At 37.6% G+C, this 16989-nt stretch overlaps 1 protein-coding gene across 1 annotated transcript in view; it reads right to left on the minus strand.

Moving 5' to 3' along the window:
• Nucleotides 1-16935, minus strand: part of LOC121416641 — a 32693-nt gene extending 15758 nt beyond the window's left edge. The window contains 11 exon segments of the mRNA XM_041610122.1: nt 1110-1148; nt 1151-1189; nt 3350-3424; nt 4330-4531; nt 5553-6223; nt 6743-6854; nt 7840-8013; nt 8704-8872; nt 9586-9737; nt 10747-11968; nt 16826-16935. Coding sequence (XP_041466056.1) covers nt 1110-1148; nt 1151-1189; nt 3350-3424; nt 4330-4531; nt 5553-6223; nt 6743-6854; nt 7840-8013; nt 8704-8872; nt 9586-9737; nt 10747-11961 — 2848 coding nt within the window. The 5' untranslated portion in view covers nt 11962-11968; nt 16826-16935.
• Between the last annotated feature and the right edge of the window lie 54 nt (nt 16936-16989).

Below are 16989 nucleotides of genomic sequence, written 5' to 3' on the forward strand. Positions count from 1 at the left end.
CCTGCATCACACGTTTCAATATAGCAGCAGTGCTGACTTTGAATACTACTCTAACTCGCACAAGATGTTCAGTGATACATGGTTACTCTTATGTCCACTTTTTATGAACTAGACCAATAAACTTACAGAGATATGATGGTTATTCAACAAAAAACCCCAACATGGCCAAAGTTCATTGACCTTACATGACCTTTGACCTTGATCATGTGACCTGAAACGCGCACAGGATGTTCAGTGATACTTGATTACTCTAATGTCCAAGTTTAATGAACTAGACCAATAAACTTTCAAAGTTATGATGGTAATTCAACAGATACCCCCGATTCGGCAAAAGTTCATTGACCCTAAATGACCTTTGACCTTAATCATGAGACCTGAAACTTGCACAAAATTTTCAGTGATGCTTGATTACTATTGTGTCCAAGTTTCATGAATCAGATCCATAAACTTTCAAAGTTATGATGGGAATTCAACAGATATCCCCAATTCGGCCAAAGTTCATTGACCCTAAATGACCTTTGACCTTGGTCATGTGACGTGAAACTCATGTAGGATGTTCAGTGATACTTGATTAACCTAATGTCCAAGTTTCATGAACTAGGTCCATATATTTTCTAAGTTATGATGACATTTCAAAAACTTAACCTCAGGTTAAGATTTCGATGTTGATTCCTCCAACATGGTCTAAGTTCATTGACCCTAAATGACCTTTGACCTTGGTCATGTGACATGAAACTCTAATAGGATGTTCAGTAATACTTGATTAACCTTATGGCCAAGTTTTATTAAATAGGTCCATATACTTTCTAAGTTATGACGTCATTTCAAAAACTTAACCTCAGGTTAAGATTTGATGTTGACGCCGCCGCCGTCGGAAAAGCGGCGCCTATAGTCTCACTCTGCTAAGCAAGGTGAGACAAAAACATGAAATTTGGTCTGTGTCATATATTGGTACTGCACAAGTAATAATTGTGTGTAGAACCAATGAGATATATCTTTCTGCGAGTGTGTATTTGTGATGGATGGGAAAGAAATGCTCCAGTATGCTATATTTTGGAAATAAATGATTGTTTAAACAGTAAACAATGAACGATTGTACAATTCTTTACCTGGTCTTGCTCTCGGTGTCGAGGTAGGAGTGGCTCCGCAGCAGATGAAGTAACAGGCGCTGGAGATTTACCTGTTGAGGCTAAACATAAAATCGGTACGAATAAGGTAAATTATCAATTCAAATAAATACATATCCACGAAACTAGTCTCAATAAATATTAAAAACATTAAACACAACAAATCTTTGATACTCATACAATCAGCGCCGTGGTGTAGCGGTTCCGACTCTTGCCTTGTAATCAGAGGGTCGTGTGTTTGAATCCCACCATGGCCTAGCGTCCTTTGGCAAGGCGTCAATCCACACTTTGCCACTCTCATCCAGGTGCTAATTGGGTACCAGTAGGAAACAACTGTTATTGTGGTTGATTTAGCAAGTGTGCGCCTAACAGGCTGCTTGAAATGCTATGAATCCAGTGACCGGGTAATAATAATTGTGAAGCGCTTTGAGCAGCCGTAGATTGATAAAGCGCTATATAAATGCTAATTATTATTATTATCATACAAATTTTTAAATCAAGTCCTTTCCTGTATAATACAGAAAACTTGTGGGTTCTTCACACAAGGCTCATCTTCATAATTTATGAAGTAGTTACAGTAATATTACCAGAAAAAAATGCTATTTCATTTTTTTATGTGTTCAAAAAAAAAAAAGAGAATAGATAATTGGAACTAAGTGACAATGAAACAAATAACATCGGCAAAGTCAAGGGAACTTGGCCCATCAGAAAACATTATCAAGAAGAGTTTATCAAATGGAGTGTTCCAAGAAAAAATATTAATGTGCAATTTGGTGACAAATAGTACAAGCTATAGTGACCAAGTGTGTGTTTTTTTTATTTAAAAAATACATGAATACCAAACTAGCTTTCCTTTTCTGACATGCAAAATAAATCATTTGCAAAAATTAATGCAAACTTAAGAAATAAAGCACTATTTTTTTTCATAAGTATCATAAAATTCATAGGGAAATGCACATTCAATGAAATATTAAAGAGAGAACATATAATACAAAAAAAAGGTGCAAAAATGGACAATTCGCAACAAAACACAATAGCTTGCAGAATGCTTTTCACATAATTTATGTAAGTTGAAGGAAGTGTATCACTCTTGTCATGCAATGCCAACTGGACACTTGCAAATTAATTTTTCACTTTTCTAGGCAGAGTCAGAGGAATATCTCCCATCTCACTTTGTGACTTGCATGTTACGCATATGCAGGAAGTGAATTTCTGAAGTAGCCATATTGAAAAGAAATGGATGCTGTATTACACTTAACTCTCTACCAAAATGTGTAACAAAATATTACAACCAACTGTAAATATCAACTTATCAAGCATAGCTCTTTATTTTGCTTGAACCCCAGAAAAAGTGAAACCATATACATTATCAGACCTCTCTTCCAATTGCCAGACAAGCATTATTATCCCCTTCTTGGAAACATGGTTTTAAGATATTAGATTATTGTTCTAACACTATTTAAAATATTAATCCATTTCTCGATGACTGCAATGAGTTACCCATTTAAAACGACGTAAAATATTCAACTAGGCCTGGGACAAATGTCAATTTTACCATTCGATTATTTCCGGAAAAAAATGGAATCATAAAAGATATGTTGGGAATCACATCTTCTAAGCAAATAGTTGACCTACTTATGAAGACCCCCCAAATTATTGTCTGTTCCTCAATTGTTATTGTTGTATCTTGTCATTTTGTTACTATTTCTTGAGTATTCGAGAGATCCCAAGTGTCTAATTGAAATCTGCCGAACATCTGAACAGTGTATATTTTACTAATCGATTAGCAATCGGCGGCAAGCCATTCGAACAATTGATGTTTACTCCCAGGCCTAACATTTACCTAGTGTTGCTCAGAACAAAAGTTAGTGAACCCTGCCAGATAATGAATGTATCTAAAGTCTTACAATTCTGCCATTTGTTAGATATTTAATTGTGAAGTCAGGTGATAAAATATTACATTTAGTAAAACTTGTTCCTCTGCAACAAATTCTGGTTGTCCTTAAACATTCAATGTACAACATTTTTCTGTTATGATTTAAAAAAAAAATACAAATACTACCAGGGAAATAAAATACATGCAAACTTGATATTGGAAACAATATGCCAAATAATAAAGAACAAGCAGGTCAGGAGTTAGGGTTAACACAAGGACAATAAATTGAACTCAACACCTATGCAAGGGTCAACTACCATGACCCCTGCTTATTTCATCCACATACTTGTGTCTGGAATTGGACTGTCACCCTCGACAGGTACTTGAGAGACAGTTCTCGATCTTTCTTGCACACTAGGAGCTAAAGAGTTTGGGTAAAGAGACTGCATCATGCCTTTGTTTCTTTTTCAAAAAATTGAAGGATTTATTTTATTTCAACCATACTTTGAATTGATATCTGAACCTAGATTTACATACTTGAACGAGACAAAAAAATAAGCTGCTTTATCAGCGACAGATCAGGATTTCAAAATAGAAGGGACGCAAAGAACAAATTTGAAAATAGAAGTGGCATTGCCGACAATTCTCTTACATTTATGTTTTTTTCATGCGAAGGTTATCAAAATGTAAAGGGGCGCTCACCCCCTGAAGCCACCACTGGCTTTACTCTCAAACAGACTATATCATTTGATATTGTTCAGCTCTACAAAGTATTGTTTCTCATTTTTAAGTCTAAAATATACCAAGTGACACTGATTAAATCATATTTGTTCAGGGTAATTAACATTCATCACCTTTAAAATAAGCAAATTTTTTTCCCTCACAAATCCTTCACTCTAGGTTAGGAAGAAATATGCTGATTTTTTTTCACATGGTGGCAGACAGTGGCTGAAATCAGAAAGGGAACAATTATCCCCCATACCTTAGAAATAGCCCAATCCTTTTAAGATGAGGAAGGATATGAGAGTTAAATTGACTTTCCTACTACACAATCATTGTCATTATGTAGCAGAAGAAAAGAGTAAATAATTCTACAAAAAATTTTCTATAAAGTTATAGGGCTTTATTGTTATTACATCGGTATCAGCCAAATAGCAATATCAAAGTTGGTTGGCCAAGAGTCTGTTTCATAAAACAATAACAGTTAAAAGCTAGTGAAATTCTTCAATCTGATTGGCTGATAGTAAATTTGATATAGAATTTTCCATTTGTTATTCTAACTCGTCTATACGAAACAGGACCATGCCGTAAAGAAATTTGTTTTACCCTGAGTGGTGGAAGCGGTGGCTGATCGCAGTTCTTTCCCCTGAACGTTGCCTACAGAACGCAGCTCCTTCCCTGGAAGATTGCTGGCGGACCGTGCTTCTTTCCTCTGAAGACTACTACCCGGGGGCCTACCGACGGGCCTCCCGGTGGGCCTACCCACAAACCTAGGCCTGGAAACTGTGGTGTGCTTGGTCAAGGCAAGCTGTCAGCATCAAATCATGAATTAAAAGTATAGATTGAAATAAATCATTACAGAAATAAGAAATGCATTGCTTTTAGAAAAAAAAAGAGAAAAAGGCTACAAAATGGGGATTTGCTCATTGTAACGTAAAAAAAGGCGAATACATGTATATAAGTACTGTATAAATCCAGCCTAATTATAGTCTGTTGATTCCGCTTCTTCATGGAAAAATTAAAATAGGGGGTAATGCAGGATTCAATATAAAAAATTATCATTAGACAACTGGATCCTACAAAGTTGAATAACAATATTCATTGGGTTATATTCACTGGGTATACAAGCAGGTGGTATACTTCTAAGATAATCTAGTACCTCATGGGCTAAACTAATTTGTTCTTCTATCATTTTGGTCTAACTGCCATTTGGTCTAACTGCCATTTGGTCTACACAAAACTAGTCTAATACCCACTCAGTCGAAGTCGTCTAATACCCAGATTGTTTAATTTCTTTTTCGTCTACTACTTTTGGGGTACTTTTTCAAGCAAAAAAATGATTCATAAAGAGTGCATCTAACCATATAAACTGAATGGTTTAAGACCATGTGGATAATAGATGAATTTGGACATTAGACAGGATGATGAATGGGTGAAATGACAATGAGACCACATGTAGTGAGTAGACAAACTGGTTGTAGACAAACTAGGTTGTAGACCATGTGGGATTGGACCAAGTGGCAATTAATTCAATTTAATTAACCAAATGGCTATTAGATGGATGAGGATTAGACCATGTGGGAATAGACCAAATGAAATGTAGACAAAGTGTGTGTGGACCAAGTGGCATTTAATTCAATTGAATTTACCAAATGGCTAGTAGATGGATGAGGATTAGACCATGTGGGAATAGACCGAATGGAATGTAGACAAAGTGGCAATTAATTCAATTGAATTTACCAAATAGCTAGTAATTGAACTAAGATTAGACCAAATGGAATGTAGACAAAGATAGTGTAGACCAAGTGGCATTTTACAGGTTCACTGACCTTAACACCGGTTCCTTCCTTCTTAACCTCCTTCTTCTTAAGACTTCCTCCTCCCATCAGAAAGTGTCCTCCTTTTCTAGTTGGCTCGGGCGGATGCACGCCTCCTGAGAATCTGCCAAACTTTGATCTTTTTCGCTCTACTTCCTCAGCCGTGGGCGATTCAACCTCCTCTGTGCTGCTTCTCAACTTCAGACCCTCTCCACTTGCAAATCTTGACCTGCGACCCTCCTCGCTGGAGGATCTCGACCTGCGACTTAGATCGACTTCAGCAGCCTTTGGTGACCTGACCTCTTCTGTACTACTCCTAGACCTCCCACTTTCTCCACTCAGATGTCTCATCCTTCGACCCTCCTCACCGAGATTTGACCTTCGACCCTCTTCGCTAAGATTCCTTGATCTCCTACCCTCCTCACTAGCATATCTTGACCTGCGACTTGGATCGGTTTCTGCAGCCTTGGGCGATTTGACCTCCTCTGTACTTCTTCTAGATTTCCTGCTTTCTTGGCTCAGATTTCTTGACCTTTTGACCTCTTCACTTGACCTTTCAACCTGCTCTGTGCTGGACCTTGACTTCTTGATCTTTGCACCTATGGGAGTAGAAGGGGCGGGTGAGGAAGTTGACAGTTTCCTTTTGCGCTCTTCTGGAGGACTAGATCCCGTGCTGGATGAAGCTGTAAGATAGATAATGAATATCAAAGGGATGAATCAACTTTGTGGAAATTAGAAAAATCTGCTTCTTACATAATGAGAGTATACTGTATCTCTTCCTAGTGTATGATGAGCAATGCCAGACAAAATTGAAAATCATTAAATTTCGGAATAGACGAAAACTAATTCTCCCAATAGCATTCAGCCGATATCAAGCAATATATCTACTTATCGCTTTTGATTTCGGATATACACTTCCGGTTTTATGGCGCTGTGCAAAATCACTTATGCAAAAAACATCACTTCAAACCTTGCAAAATTCATATTAGTACCATTTCTTATACAAGCTAAAATGTATCAACAGGATGATCAGTTTTGGAGAACGTCTGTTTTGTGATAAAGCGAGTTTGTCAGTGAAAGAAATGTTCTTTCAACCGATAAAAACAAAGAAATGAACTTAAAAAGCTATCAGCTGAATAGCCACAAATGTTTACTTCGTCAGACCTCCAGAAAGTATTCGAATCTGACCTTTAACCTCTTACCTGGAGATAAAGGTTGTAATTTCTTGGCTTCATACTTCTGTCTGTTGGCTTTCCTCTGTGCAGCATTGCGCTCTGCTCTCTCTATCTGAGCCTGAAGATTACTGAAGAAATCCTGATGAAAGGGAATGAGAGAGGGAATCTTGCATTTATACCCGTCACTTTATAATGCAGCAATCTTAATAAGGAGACAAATTATCATTTCAAACCTTGGGATCTAATTTCCACACAATGTAAGGAAATCTCAAAATGCTTTAAAAAATATTATACAACTCCCAAGAATGTTCTGTAATCTGATTGGTCCAAATTGGATCACATGATATTCAGCGAATTGCACTTTTGCATCCAAAATGCACTATCCTGCGCTCTGACGTCAGAGTGCAGGATAGTGCGAGGTCTGGAATTATCTAGAATTTAGATCAAACATAGCATTCGGGGCAACTCAGTAAACTGGGGAAGGGGGTGTATAAAACAAACAATGCACGCATTCTTGTGCATAGAGGACCTAAATAATGAATCAATGTGCTCGACTCCCCAAATGGATATAGCGCACTCGGTCCTGAGGACCTCTTTGCGGTATATCCATTGGCCCTTCTCACACATCGTTCATTATTTGGCCCTGCATGGAAGCACTAATGTACATTATTTGTATGATGTCATGAATGGAAATTTATGCTACAAGATAATAAATAACAAACACCCGGAGAGTGGTATTGCCAGAATAAGTATCAATCTAGGAATATCATTAGAACCAAATGCAGCACTTGGTGCTCAAAAGTTAGGGAACCCCACACAAGAAAATGAACAGATTTTATGTGTTCAAGTTCTGCCATGTTTTAGATGTTTCATTGTGGAGTCAGGTGATAAAATGTTGCATTCAATAAAATTTGTTTTTCTAGGCTTGCTGAACATTGTAGTGTTGTAATCTATATTTACATTCAACACTCAGCATGAAGGAGTGCATCTTGTGTTGAGTCCACTAACTTTTGAGCATGGCTGTACCTATAGTTTGAGCTACAACTAAAGTTGGGTAAGTCTCTCAACTTCTAATACCATGGGTGTCGTGGAAGCACAAGATGCTCGTAAAAAGGGAATCTTACTTGTTTCTTGAGTTCTTCTGGCATATCTCTGACGTTCATACCCTGGACGTTTTTCTCAATTCCATCGTAAAAGATAATCCGATAACTTCCGGATGTATTGACGCCGACAATCTTGCCCGGGTAGTAGCGACAGTCGGACCAACGTGCCAAAACTTCATCACCAATTTTGTGATTCTAAAAACATGAAATATACAAGAATTTTATTTTTTAGAGTTCCAAACTATTCCCAAACAGAAACACTTTTGGTAATATTTCATTTTGTTCAATACATGCCTTCTACATGTACCGCTTTGTAACTGCAATCAGTGAATACATTAATTTCAGTACAAATTTAAATGAAAGAATTTATAAAACCATGAATAATTGAAATCAACTATCAATCAAAGGCAAGTAAATGATATAAATGAAATAATTGATTATTAATGTATTTAAACAAATGAATAAACGAATAATCATAACAAGTAAAGGATTTGAAATCATGTAAATTTGAGAGGATACTAGGTACATAATATCTAGGGCTATTTCATGAAGATTTATTATTTAATATAAGCCAAGCGAAGCGCCAGCACATTACAGTATTCATTACATAACCTAATTGAACGATACATGCTCATGCGCATCTCCAACGCATTATCTGACCAATGCGTTGATGCTTTATATACTGCATGCGATTGGTTATTCAAGTGCGATTTTTAGTCAGACTAAAATCTTTGTGTAACTACACCCCCCCATGAGTCTGTCAAATTCACTGTTCTCAGCCACTCCAAGAACGTGTGTTATTTCAAAACATGTTGAGATGTGATCACCCATGAACTTGAAATCCTAATGGTTTAGTTAAAACTGCCCCCTGTTACATTATCTTACCCCTTCAGGAACCTCTTTTAATCCCTCCTTGCGATTGGACATCCTGACCAGTGGGCGGAGCTTAGGTGAGTTGTAATGGATCCACTGGTCGTAGCGGGAGTTCCAGCCTTCAAAATGAATCTGTATCTGATGGCGTGACTCGTCGATCTGCAGTATCTTTGCAGGATACCTACGTTAGTCACGGAAAATAAACAAAATTACTGCATTTTCTTCTCTTTTTTGTTCATACAGATGTTGAAAAGACAATGGAGCGAAATAAAGACTATGTATAAAGTGTTTGTGTCACCATCAGAAAGAACAAAAAGAGACATTGGGGGTATTTTATAGTCCATCACAGAAAAAGTTGTTCACATGTGACATCACACATATTTGTCGCATTGCCAATGAGAGAATCTCCATAGTATTGGTGATCGCAATATTTAAATGCTCATAACTTTCTCATTATTTGTCAAATATTTCTCAAACTTTCTTTGATCATGTCCTTTGATCATGTCCTTTTATCTCTTTCTACACAAGCCCACTCGTTCCAATGGTTTTATTCCCCTTTAATAATAGAAGTAAATCCTAATTTTTAAGTCTGGTTTTGTCCCCGTGAACGGGGGTGACTGGATTCACCTCACACTCGCAGCAATTGCCTTTAGCCTCCCCTCCACTTTGCCTGATTCACTGCATCCTCTACCCAACCCTCCTACTCTCCTTCTCCACTTGCCTCTTTCATGTATTAATAGGCTATCGCCTCTTCCTCATACCACCCACTTTAAACTCAAAATCCCATCTGAAAACATGCCTGTCATCCCTCCTCGGCATGTGCCCATACCAACATGCCCCATTTGCCAAACCAGCCCACTGCTCACAACCTAAGAAATAAGAAGAGTGACCTACCAATTATTCAAATAGTCCATCGCCTCTAGCTTGAATCCGGGTAAAAAGTCAAAGCCGACCCTGGTCATCCTACCTCTCGTTTTGGGCGGCAAGGGCTCAGGCTCCGGGGGAACACCTTTTGGATGACTAAGCCTCCTCTTGTCAACATTAGACTGTAAAATGAATAAACAAAACAGCCTAGAAATGATAAAGGTTACAATCGCTGCATATTGGATTACGATAGACTATGCATATTAAATGAACCTCCGTAAGTCAAATTTCAACTTAGTCAAACACATTTCTGTGGTCCAAAAGACTTGACTTTATAGGCAAAGTTGCCTGTAGGCATATTCTGAAGAGTTTTCCCCCTCTCAGTTTGAAAGAGATTTACAGTAAAATAATTTTTTTTTTTTTTAATCCATATAATACTAATTATAGAAATCTCCATTATTTTCATGTCCTTAAAAAGAGAAATAAAAGTTTTTGGAAAGATGGACATAGTCATTGTGATCTATGATATCCTTTCATAATTTAGCATATTATGAAAAAAATAATTCCTCAAAGGATTACTTTTTGAATATTGTCATACAAATATGATGAATAGCAGTACACCATGTCAAGCTAACAATGGGTGTAGTCCCATCATGGGACTCCCATGCATGCCTAAAATGTGACCTTCCAAAGAGCTGAATCAATCAAGAAAAATTAGCAATAACAGTTACAAGCTGCTGATATTATTCTACATGTATCTGATAGGCTGATGGTAAATTTGTTATAGAAATTGTGCTCATACTAATAATAGCTGGATTTATAAAGCACTTTTTGCCTGAGGATACAATGCGCTGCTATTATTATTCTGGCTTTAGCTCTAGCTACCATCACCGGCGCTCAGTGCATTCAAGGAAATAATCCTACTGGGTACCCATTCACCTCATCTTGGTCGAGTGCAGCACATTGTGGATAAATTTCTTACTGAAAGAAAACATGCCACGGCCTTGATTTGAACCCACGACCCTCTGCTTGAAAGGCGAGAGTCAGAACCACCAGACCAGGCGCGCCCACAGTCTTTATGAAGCAAGACCCAGTCCTTAGGTGCATTATAAAAAGCTTTTTAAAATCACTTTGAGAGGCTTTTTCCTCCATTAATTAGAATTCAAAACTAAATTTGACCTTCAGACTCACCTTACTCCTACTGAGCTCTCTACTCTTCTCACCCTTGGACAGTTTCTCCTGCCTCTCGCGCTCCTCCCTGTTCTCTCTTCGTTCTCTAGTTGAGTTGCGCATGGCACGCAGCTTACTGCTATTAGCAGAATCCCCTACACTCTTTCCGCTTCCGTCGAAGCTCCCCGTGGTGCTGCTACGACTGGAAAGTGTCCCTGGTGTTGATGGTTTGTAATCACTGGAGAAAGGGGATGACGGGGGTCTGATGCTAGACTTGTTTTCACTTGATCGGGTGGAAGTTGGCGATGGCAGCTGTCTCATGGCACGGTCACCCGCCTCCAATTCTGTAGTCATCATCTTCTGACTGTCTTTGTCAAATGACGGAGTGCCCACACGATCTTCCTCCGGTTTCTGGGCAGATTCTTCCCTCTCAGTTACTGCTTCAATTTCTTTGATTGAAGCACTGCTACAAGGTGCAGCTTCTTCCTTCGCTTCAATGCCCTCTTTGCTTGATTCTCCTTTAGCAGGTTTGGCATTTGCTGGACTTCCTCTATCGCTCGCCTGATCATCCTTCCTGGTGTAACTCTTACTAACCGGTTCATGGGTGATCTCAAAACCCTCAAAGTCACCACCACCTACTCTGGTAATCTTTACCTTATATTGCAAATCACTCTCATCAGGAACCTCCATGTTACTTTCACCATCTTTGGAATTATCCCCCAGCTTCTCTGGGACTTCAACTATTGAGCAACCATCTTTCTCTAAACTCTCTTCAACCGAAGAACCCTCTCTGTCCATGCTTTCACCCATTACACCATCTGTGTCATCGTCACTCGAATCAGAATCATCTGCAATGAGCAACATATCCATGTCGTCACTTGATTGCGACCCATCCGATCCCTCTCCATCATCATCCATCTTTTCTGCAACGTCTACAGTAGGTTCAATGTCGCCAGAAGAGTCTATGCTATCCTCCACCTTCTTACTATCCTCAACCACGGAAGGCCCTTCTTCCTCCTCATCTTCAAGAACAACTACTTCCATGTGACCAGAGTTGCCATCTGGAGGTTCATCAAGTTCAGGACTCAATACCACGACAGGACTAGAGGATCTCTCTGGGTCTGGACGTCCTTTATCAGGAGGAACAGCAATCTCTTCCTTGGGGACAGTATCACTTTCCTCAGTTTCATCTTCTTCAGTTAGATCAATTTGGAGGACTTGTTCTTCATCTGCCATCTTAGCACTGCTGAAAGAATAAACAAGTAAAAAATAGAGCTGTGAATTGAAGGGGAAAAACACACTATAAAGTTCTACAGTTCTGGGTTTTTGTTTAAATATCCCAGGCATGTTGAGAAACTATTTTACGTGTGATTTAGTGCAAATGGAAACCAGGTTTCATGGACAGTAGAATCACAACTTTTATTCAATAGAAGTTACCAAGATACTAGTTCAGTATTGTAAATGTAAAGGGAAGGCAACAGTGAGTAGAAACTACACTTAAAGGAGAATGAAACCATTGGAACAAGATAGCTTGTGTGAATACAGAAAAATCAAAGAAACAGATCAACAAAAGTTTGAGAAAAATCGGACAAACAATGAGAAAGTTATGAGCATTTGAATATTGCGATCACTAATGCTATGGAGATAGCAAATTGGCAAAGCGACAAAGATGTGTGATGTCATTTGTGAACAACTCTCCCCATTACTTTAGTATATATTTCACTTGAATTACCTCTTTTATCACATCTATCCATAGATCATGTGTTCTTTCTACATGAGGGCATGTAATACATATTTTTTAGAATATATCATGGATAGAGAGTTTGTATCATCATAAGAAAAAGCAAAAAGAGACATTTTGAGGGATTTTATAGTCCATCAAAGGGAAAGTTGTTCATCAGTGACATCACACATCCTTGTCGCATTGCCAATGGGAGGATCTCCATAGCATTAGTGATTGCAATATTCAAATGCTCATAACTTTATCATTATTTGTCCGATTTTTCTCAAACTTTCTTTATTCTGATTCTTTGATTTTTCTGTTTCTACACAAGCCTATTTGTTCCAAAGGTTTCATTCCCCTTTAAGCACTGATCTTTAGTAATATTATTATTGGACTCAAATATATCTAATACCTCGGTCACATTTGCTCTACAGGTGGCCATACGGCGAGTCGAAAACAGCGGTTTTATTCATTTTTATTCAAACCACCTATACGTAGCTGGTACAAATAATGTTAGAACGGCTGTTTTCGACCCACCATACAGCCGCCATAGAGCAAATGTGACCGAGGTAAGGTGTTAGTGTTTCTGTTTATTAATTTCAAAATATTAAGTTATAAATTACCATCCCCTCCCATGGGGGAAGGTAATTCATGTTTCAGAGCCATTCAAACAACCACTTTGACAATATTTATGAAAGAAAAACACCTTTCCAAACATTGCTGAAAATTTGCAATTCAAATCTTTACATCCATGAAATTACTATCTATTGCCCAAATCACATTGAAAGCTTTACACCGGTAAGAATTTACACAAATATTCCCTCTTTACATGACCTTACAGATTGAAGTCAGTGGATGTCACATTAGATCATATTATCATAACTTAGATAATGTCTGATATCATGATCATGTACAAACAAAGAGACAATAAAAATTAAGCAGCATATCATTAAAACATAAATAAATGCAGACGAAAGTGATAAAGTATTATTGCCAAATCATTGAAACAATATAAAAAGACAAAAGATAAATGAATGGGGACACAGGATTGCACTAAAAAAGCCAGGAGAAAATCAACGTCATTCATAAAAACTTACAAAATAATACAATTTACAATGTCAACGCCAATAGATGATCTAATAAGCTTTTGACTTTGAGTCATTGATATTGAACTTATTTATGTTTTGGGTTCCTTTTCTTTAGTAATAATTGTATCAGAGAATCGAGATGGAGTCAGACAAAAGGTACGTATGTAAATCAATATTGTTGCTTTAATACCCATAATGCTCTAGGCTACAAACCTGTTTTGGAGTTTGTTTTTTTTCAAATTGAAAAAAAAGAATCTAAATCATGCACAAAAGAGCACATTCATAAATGTGACATTGCAGCAATTTTGGAAAAGATTCTGTTTTTTTTTTGTAGATCTGTACATAGGTATGGCGAGAATCCAGGCAACGTTGTGGCTGGCCTGGCCATTTATCAACATGAGTGCATATCTTGTCATTATGACAAGATAAAATATCTCAACATCTTGCCATTGATCTACTACAACTTTCCAAAACTCACAAGTAAACCTACACTTGGCAAGATAAAAGCCACAATAGATTTATCTGTCATATTAACTAATCTTTTGTGCACCATGATAATGCCAATATTGGTGAAATATTAATGAGTACGACATGTCTGGTATCAACATGGCAACATAAATTATCTTTATACTTTTATACCCTTATATACCGCATCTACTGGAAAAATACAGTTGTGTCTGCAGTCAAGTTTCCAGGTCTATCTTGTACTGTACTTTGTCTTCCTAGCTTGGATAAATCGCTATCTCTGCTATTTGTCCTTTGCTGTGCCAATGCAGTGACTAGTACTAATCCCATGCATGAGCATAGTGCCATGCAGACCAAAACTTGTCTAGTTTTGTTTTGAAGTGATTGACTGTTGATGCTGTGACTACTTCAGCAGGCAAAGAATTCCAGTCGCTCACCACTAACGGTGTTTTGCCTCACACTCAACCTAATCCTTTTCAGAAAAAGCTTGTAAGGATGACCACGGGTTGCTTGAGTGGAAGCTGATGTGAAGAACAGGGGCCCGTTGCAGAAAGAGTTGCAATCAATCGCAACTCTAAAAATCATGCGCAACTTGATTTTCAACCAATCAACAGCGCGCATTTGGGACTTGCGATTGAATTTTTTACTTGCGTTTAAACGCAACTCTTTCTGCAACGGGCCCCAGGTCTCTATTCACATCATCAATGCTGTGGATTATCTTATAGACTTGAATCATGTCACCTCTTCACAGTCTGTACTTGATGGAAGGTAATTTCATTGCACGTAGCCTTCTGCCATAGTCCATTTCCTTCAGGGTTGGTACTAGCTTGGTTGCTCGTCGCTGGACTTTCTCAATAGCCTTCAGGTCAGAGGTATATCTTGGGTACCATATCCCATTTGCATATTCCAGAATTGGTCTCACAAGTGACTTGTATAACCTCTTGATGTTGTCTTTGTCTCTATGCACAAAGGTTAGTCGGTTTGCTTTCAAGACTGCACTGGCTACTTGGGAGAGGAATTTCAGTTGAGAGTCCATGATGACTCCCAAGTCTCTTTCCTCTGAAACTTCCTCCAGCATATCTCCATCTAGATGATACTGATGATGGGAATTTTGATGACCATTTCTTGCCGTTTCTTCAAGTCCATCCATGTTTTTAAAGACTTTACATTAAAGCTCCTTCCTCCACTTCTCCCGAATTCAGTTAATTTCAGGAAATTTTTTACTTTTTCCAAGAAAGGTTAGAAAATGAAAAAATTCCAGAAAAATTCCTTCCTGGAAATACAAAAATTACAATTAGAGTCTAGTCTAGATCTAAAGTTAAAATTCAAAATTAAATTAAAGTTCAAACATCGCAACTTTCAACATTCATGCTATGTTTTATATTTTTTGACTTATTGCATACATAGTCATTGATCTAGTTCAAAATTTCTGTTCATTCATGTTCCAGGACCACGCTCGCATTTTCATGATTTTGCATTTTTGTAACGTTGCGTTGTTTAGTAATGTTAGTTGAGCAATTAATTGTCTTCGTGTGTGAACAAAAAATTGGTTTGGGCCAAATTTAGGCTTGGCGACTGCTGTATTAGCTTAGTATTATTGTCTTGATTTTTTTTCAAAAATCAAATTTGAAAATTCCAGGAAATGCCTAGAGGTCTATACGATCTCTGGACTTCTAGTATGAATTTTGGAAAACTTGAGATTCAGTTTCGCATTTCGGAAATTAACTCACGTTACTCACGTATTGTATTACCGGACACTATCATATTTCCGGACGTGCATATACTGCGTAGGAAATAAATTTTGTACCGTAAGACTTCCGCGGTTCAATATCACAGATCAATTCAAAGAACGAGATTGCAAAAACAAGGCAAAAATCAAACTTTTACCTTATTTTTCTCTAAAAATTACAGAAAATGCTTGAAATATCATATAATACAGTTTTGGCATTAACAATTAATCCAACTGATCTAATTTCTAATGGAAATACGGACCTGATTTGCCGAATTTCAATCTCATACACTCCATCGATTAAATCGTCGAACAGCTAGTTCTCAAGGTACCCGGTACCCCGGCCATGCCCGAGCGCGAGGTTTACCGTGATAGAGAGCCGTCAACGATCGACAGCGCATCAATAGAATTACATTACTGAGTGTTACGATATGAACGAGCATTAACACTTGGATTGGAAGTGCAATATCAAATGCGCAATTAACAAAAAAGGAAATTAGTTAGCAAATACAAATTTATTACAAAGATCTGCTCAGAATCGATATAACTAAGAAAACAAACAAGAACTTAGAATTTAGTTTTACTCATGAAATGATATATCCTGAAAAAAATCACACCAATTCTTCTTACATCATTATAATCAAGAATATTTTTACCCGTCAGGAATTACAATGTAATTTGTCACGCACGAAAATAATTGTTTTCGCGGAGGGGTACGCGGCAAGTGCGGTGCAAAGAAAACGGTTGGATGGAAAATATAAAATAATACCATCATATTCATAATTTTCAGAATATTTGGAATAGCAAGTGATAATTTTTCTTGATTGTATTTCCTCTAGTTGTCATTTTTACAGCAATGAAATATAAGTGTCCGGCAATAAATTAGGAATAGCAATGAATAGGATAGACCTCTACACTGCCATACCTGTATATGTGTGGAAACACCGACATGAGTGAATGCGTCACAAGCAGACTCTCGAGTCTCGTTCTATAGACTTATGTAACAAAAATTAAGGCTCATTTTCCACACTTTCATCATCATAAAATAATTCACTCCGATTACATCTCACCCTGTATGACTTAGTAGCTACAAACCAGTAATCAAATGTTCAAAATGCAGCTTTTCATTCACAATGTCGTGGTCCATTGCTACAGTGGTCAAGACTTCCAATTATTAACCTCCATGATATTTTGTACACATGTGTACTGTAGTGGACTATTCCATTATCAAATATGAATTACTTTACTCTGTGTTCAAA

Source organism: Lytechinus variegatus, chromosome 1 (assembly GCF_018143015.1).
Source record: "Lytechinus variegatus isolate NC3 chromosome 1, Lvar_3.0, whole genome shotgun sequence".
NCBI lineage: Eukaryota > Metazoa > Echinodermata > Echinoidea > Temnopleuroida > Toxopneustidae > Lytechinus > Lytechinus variegatus.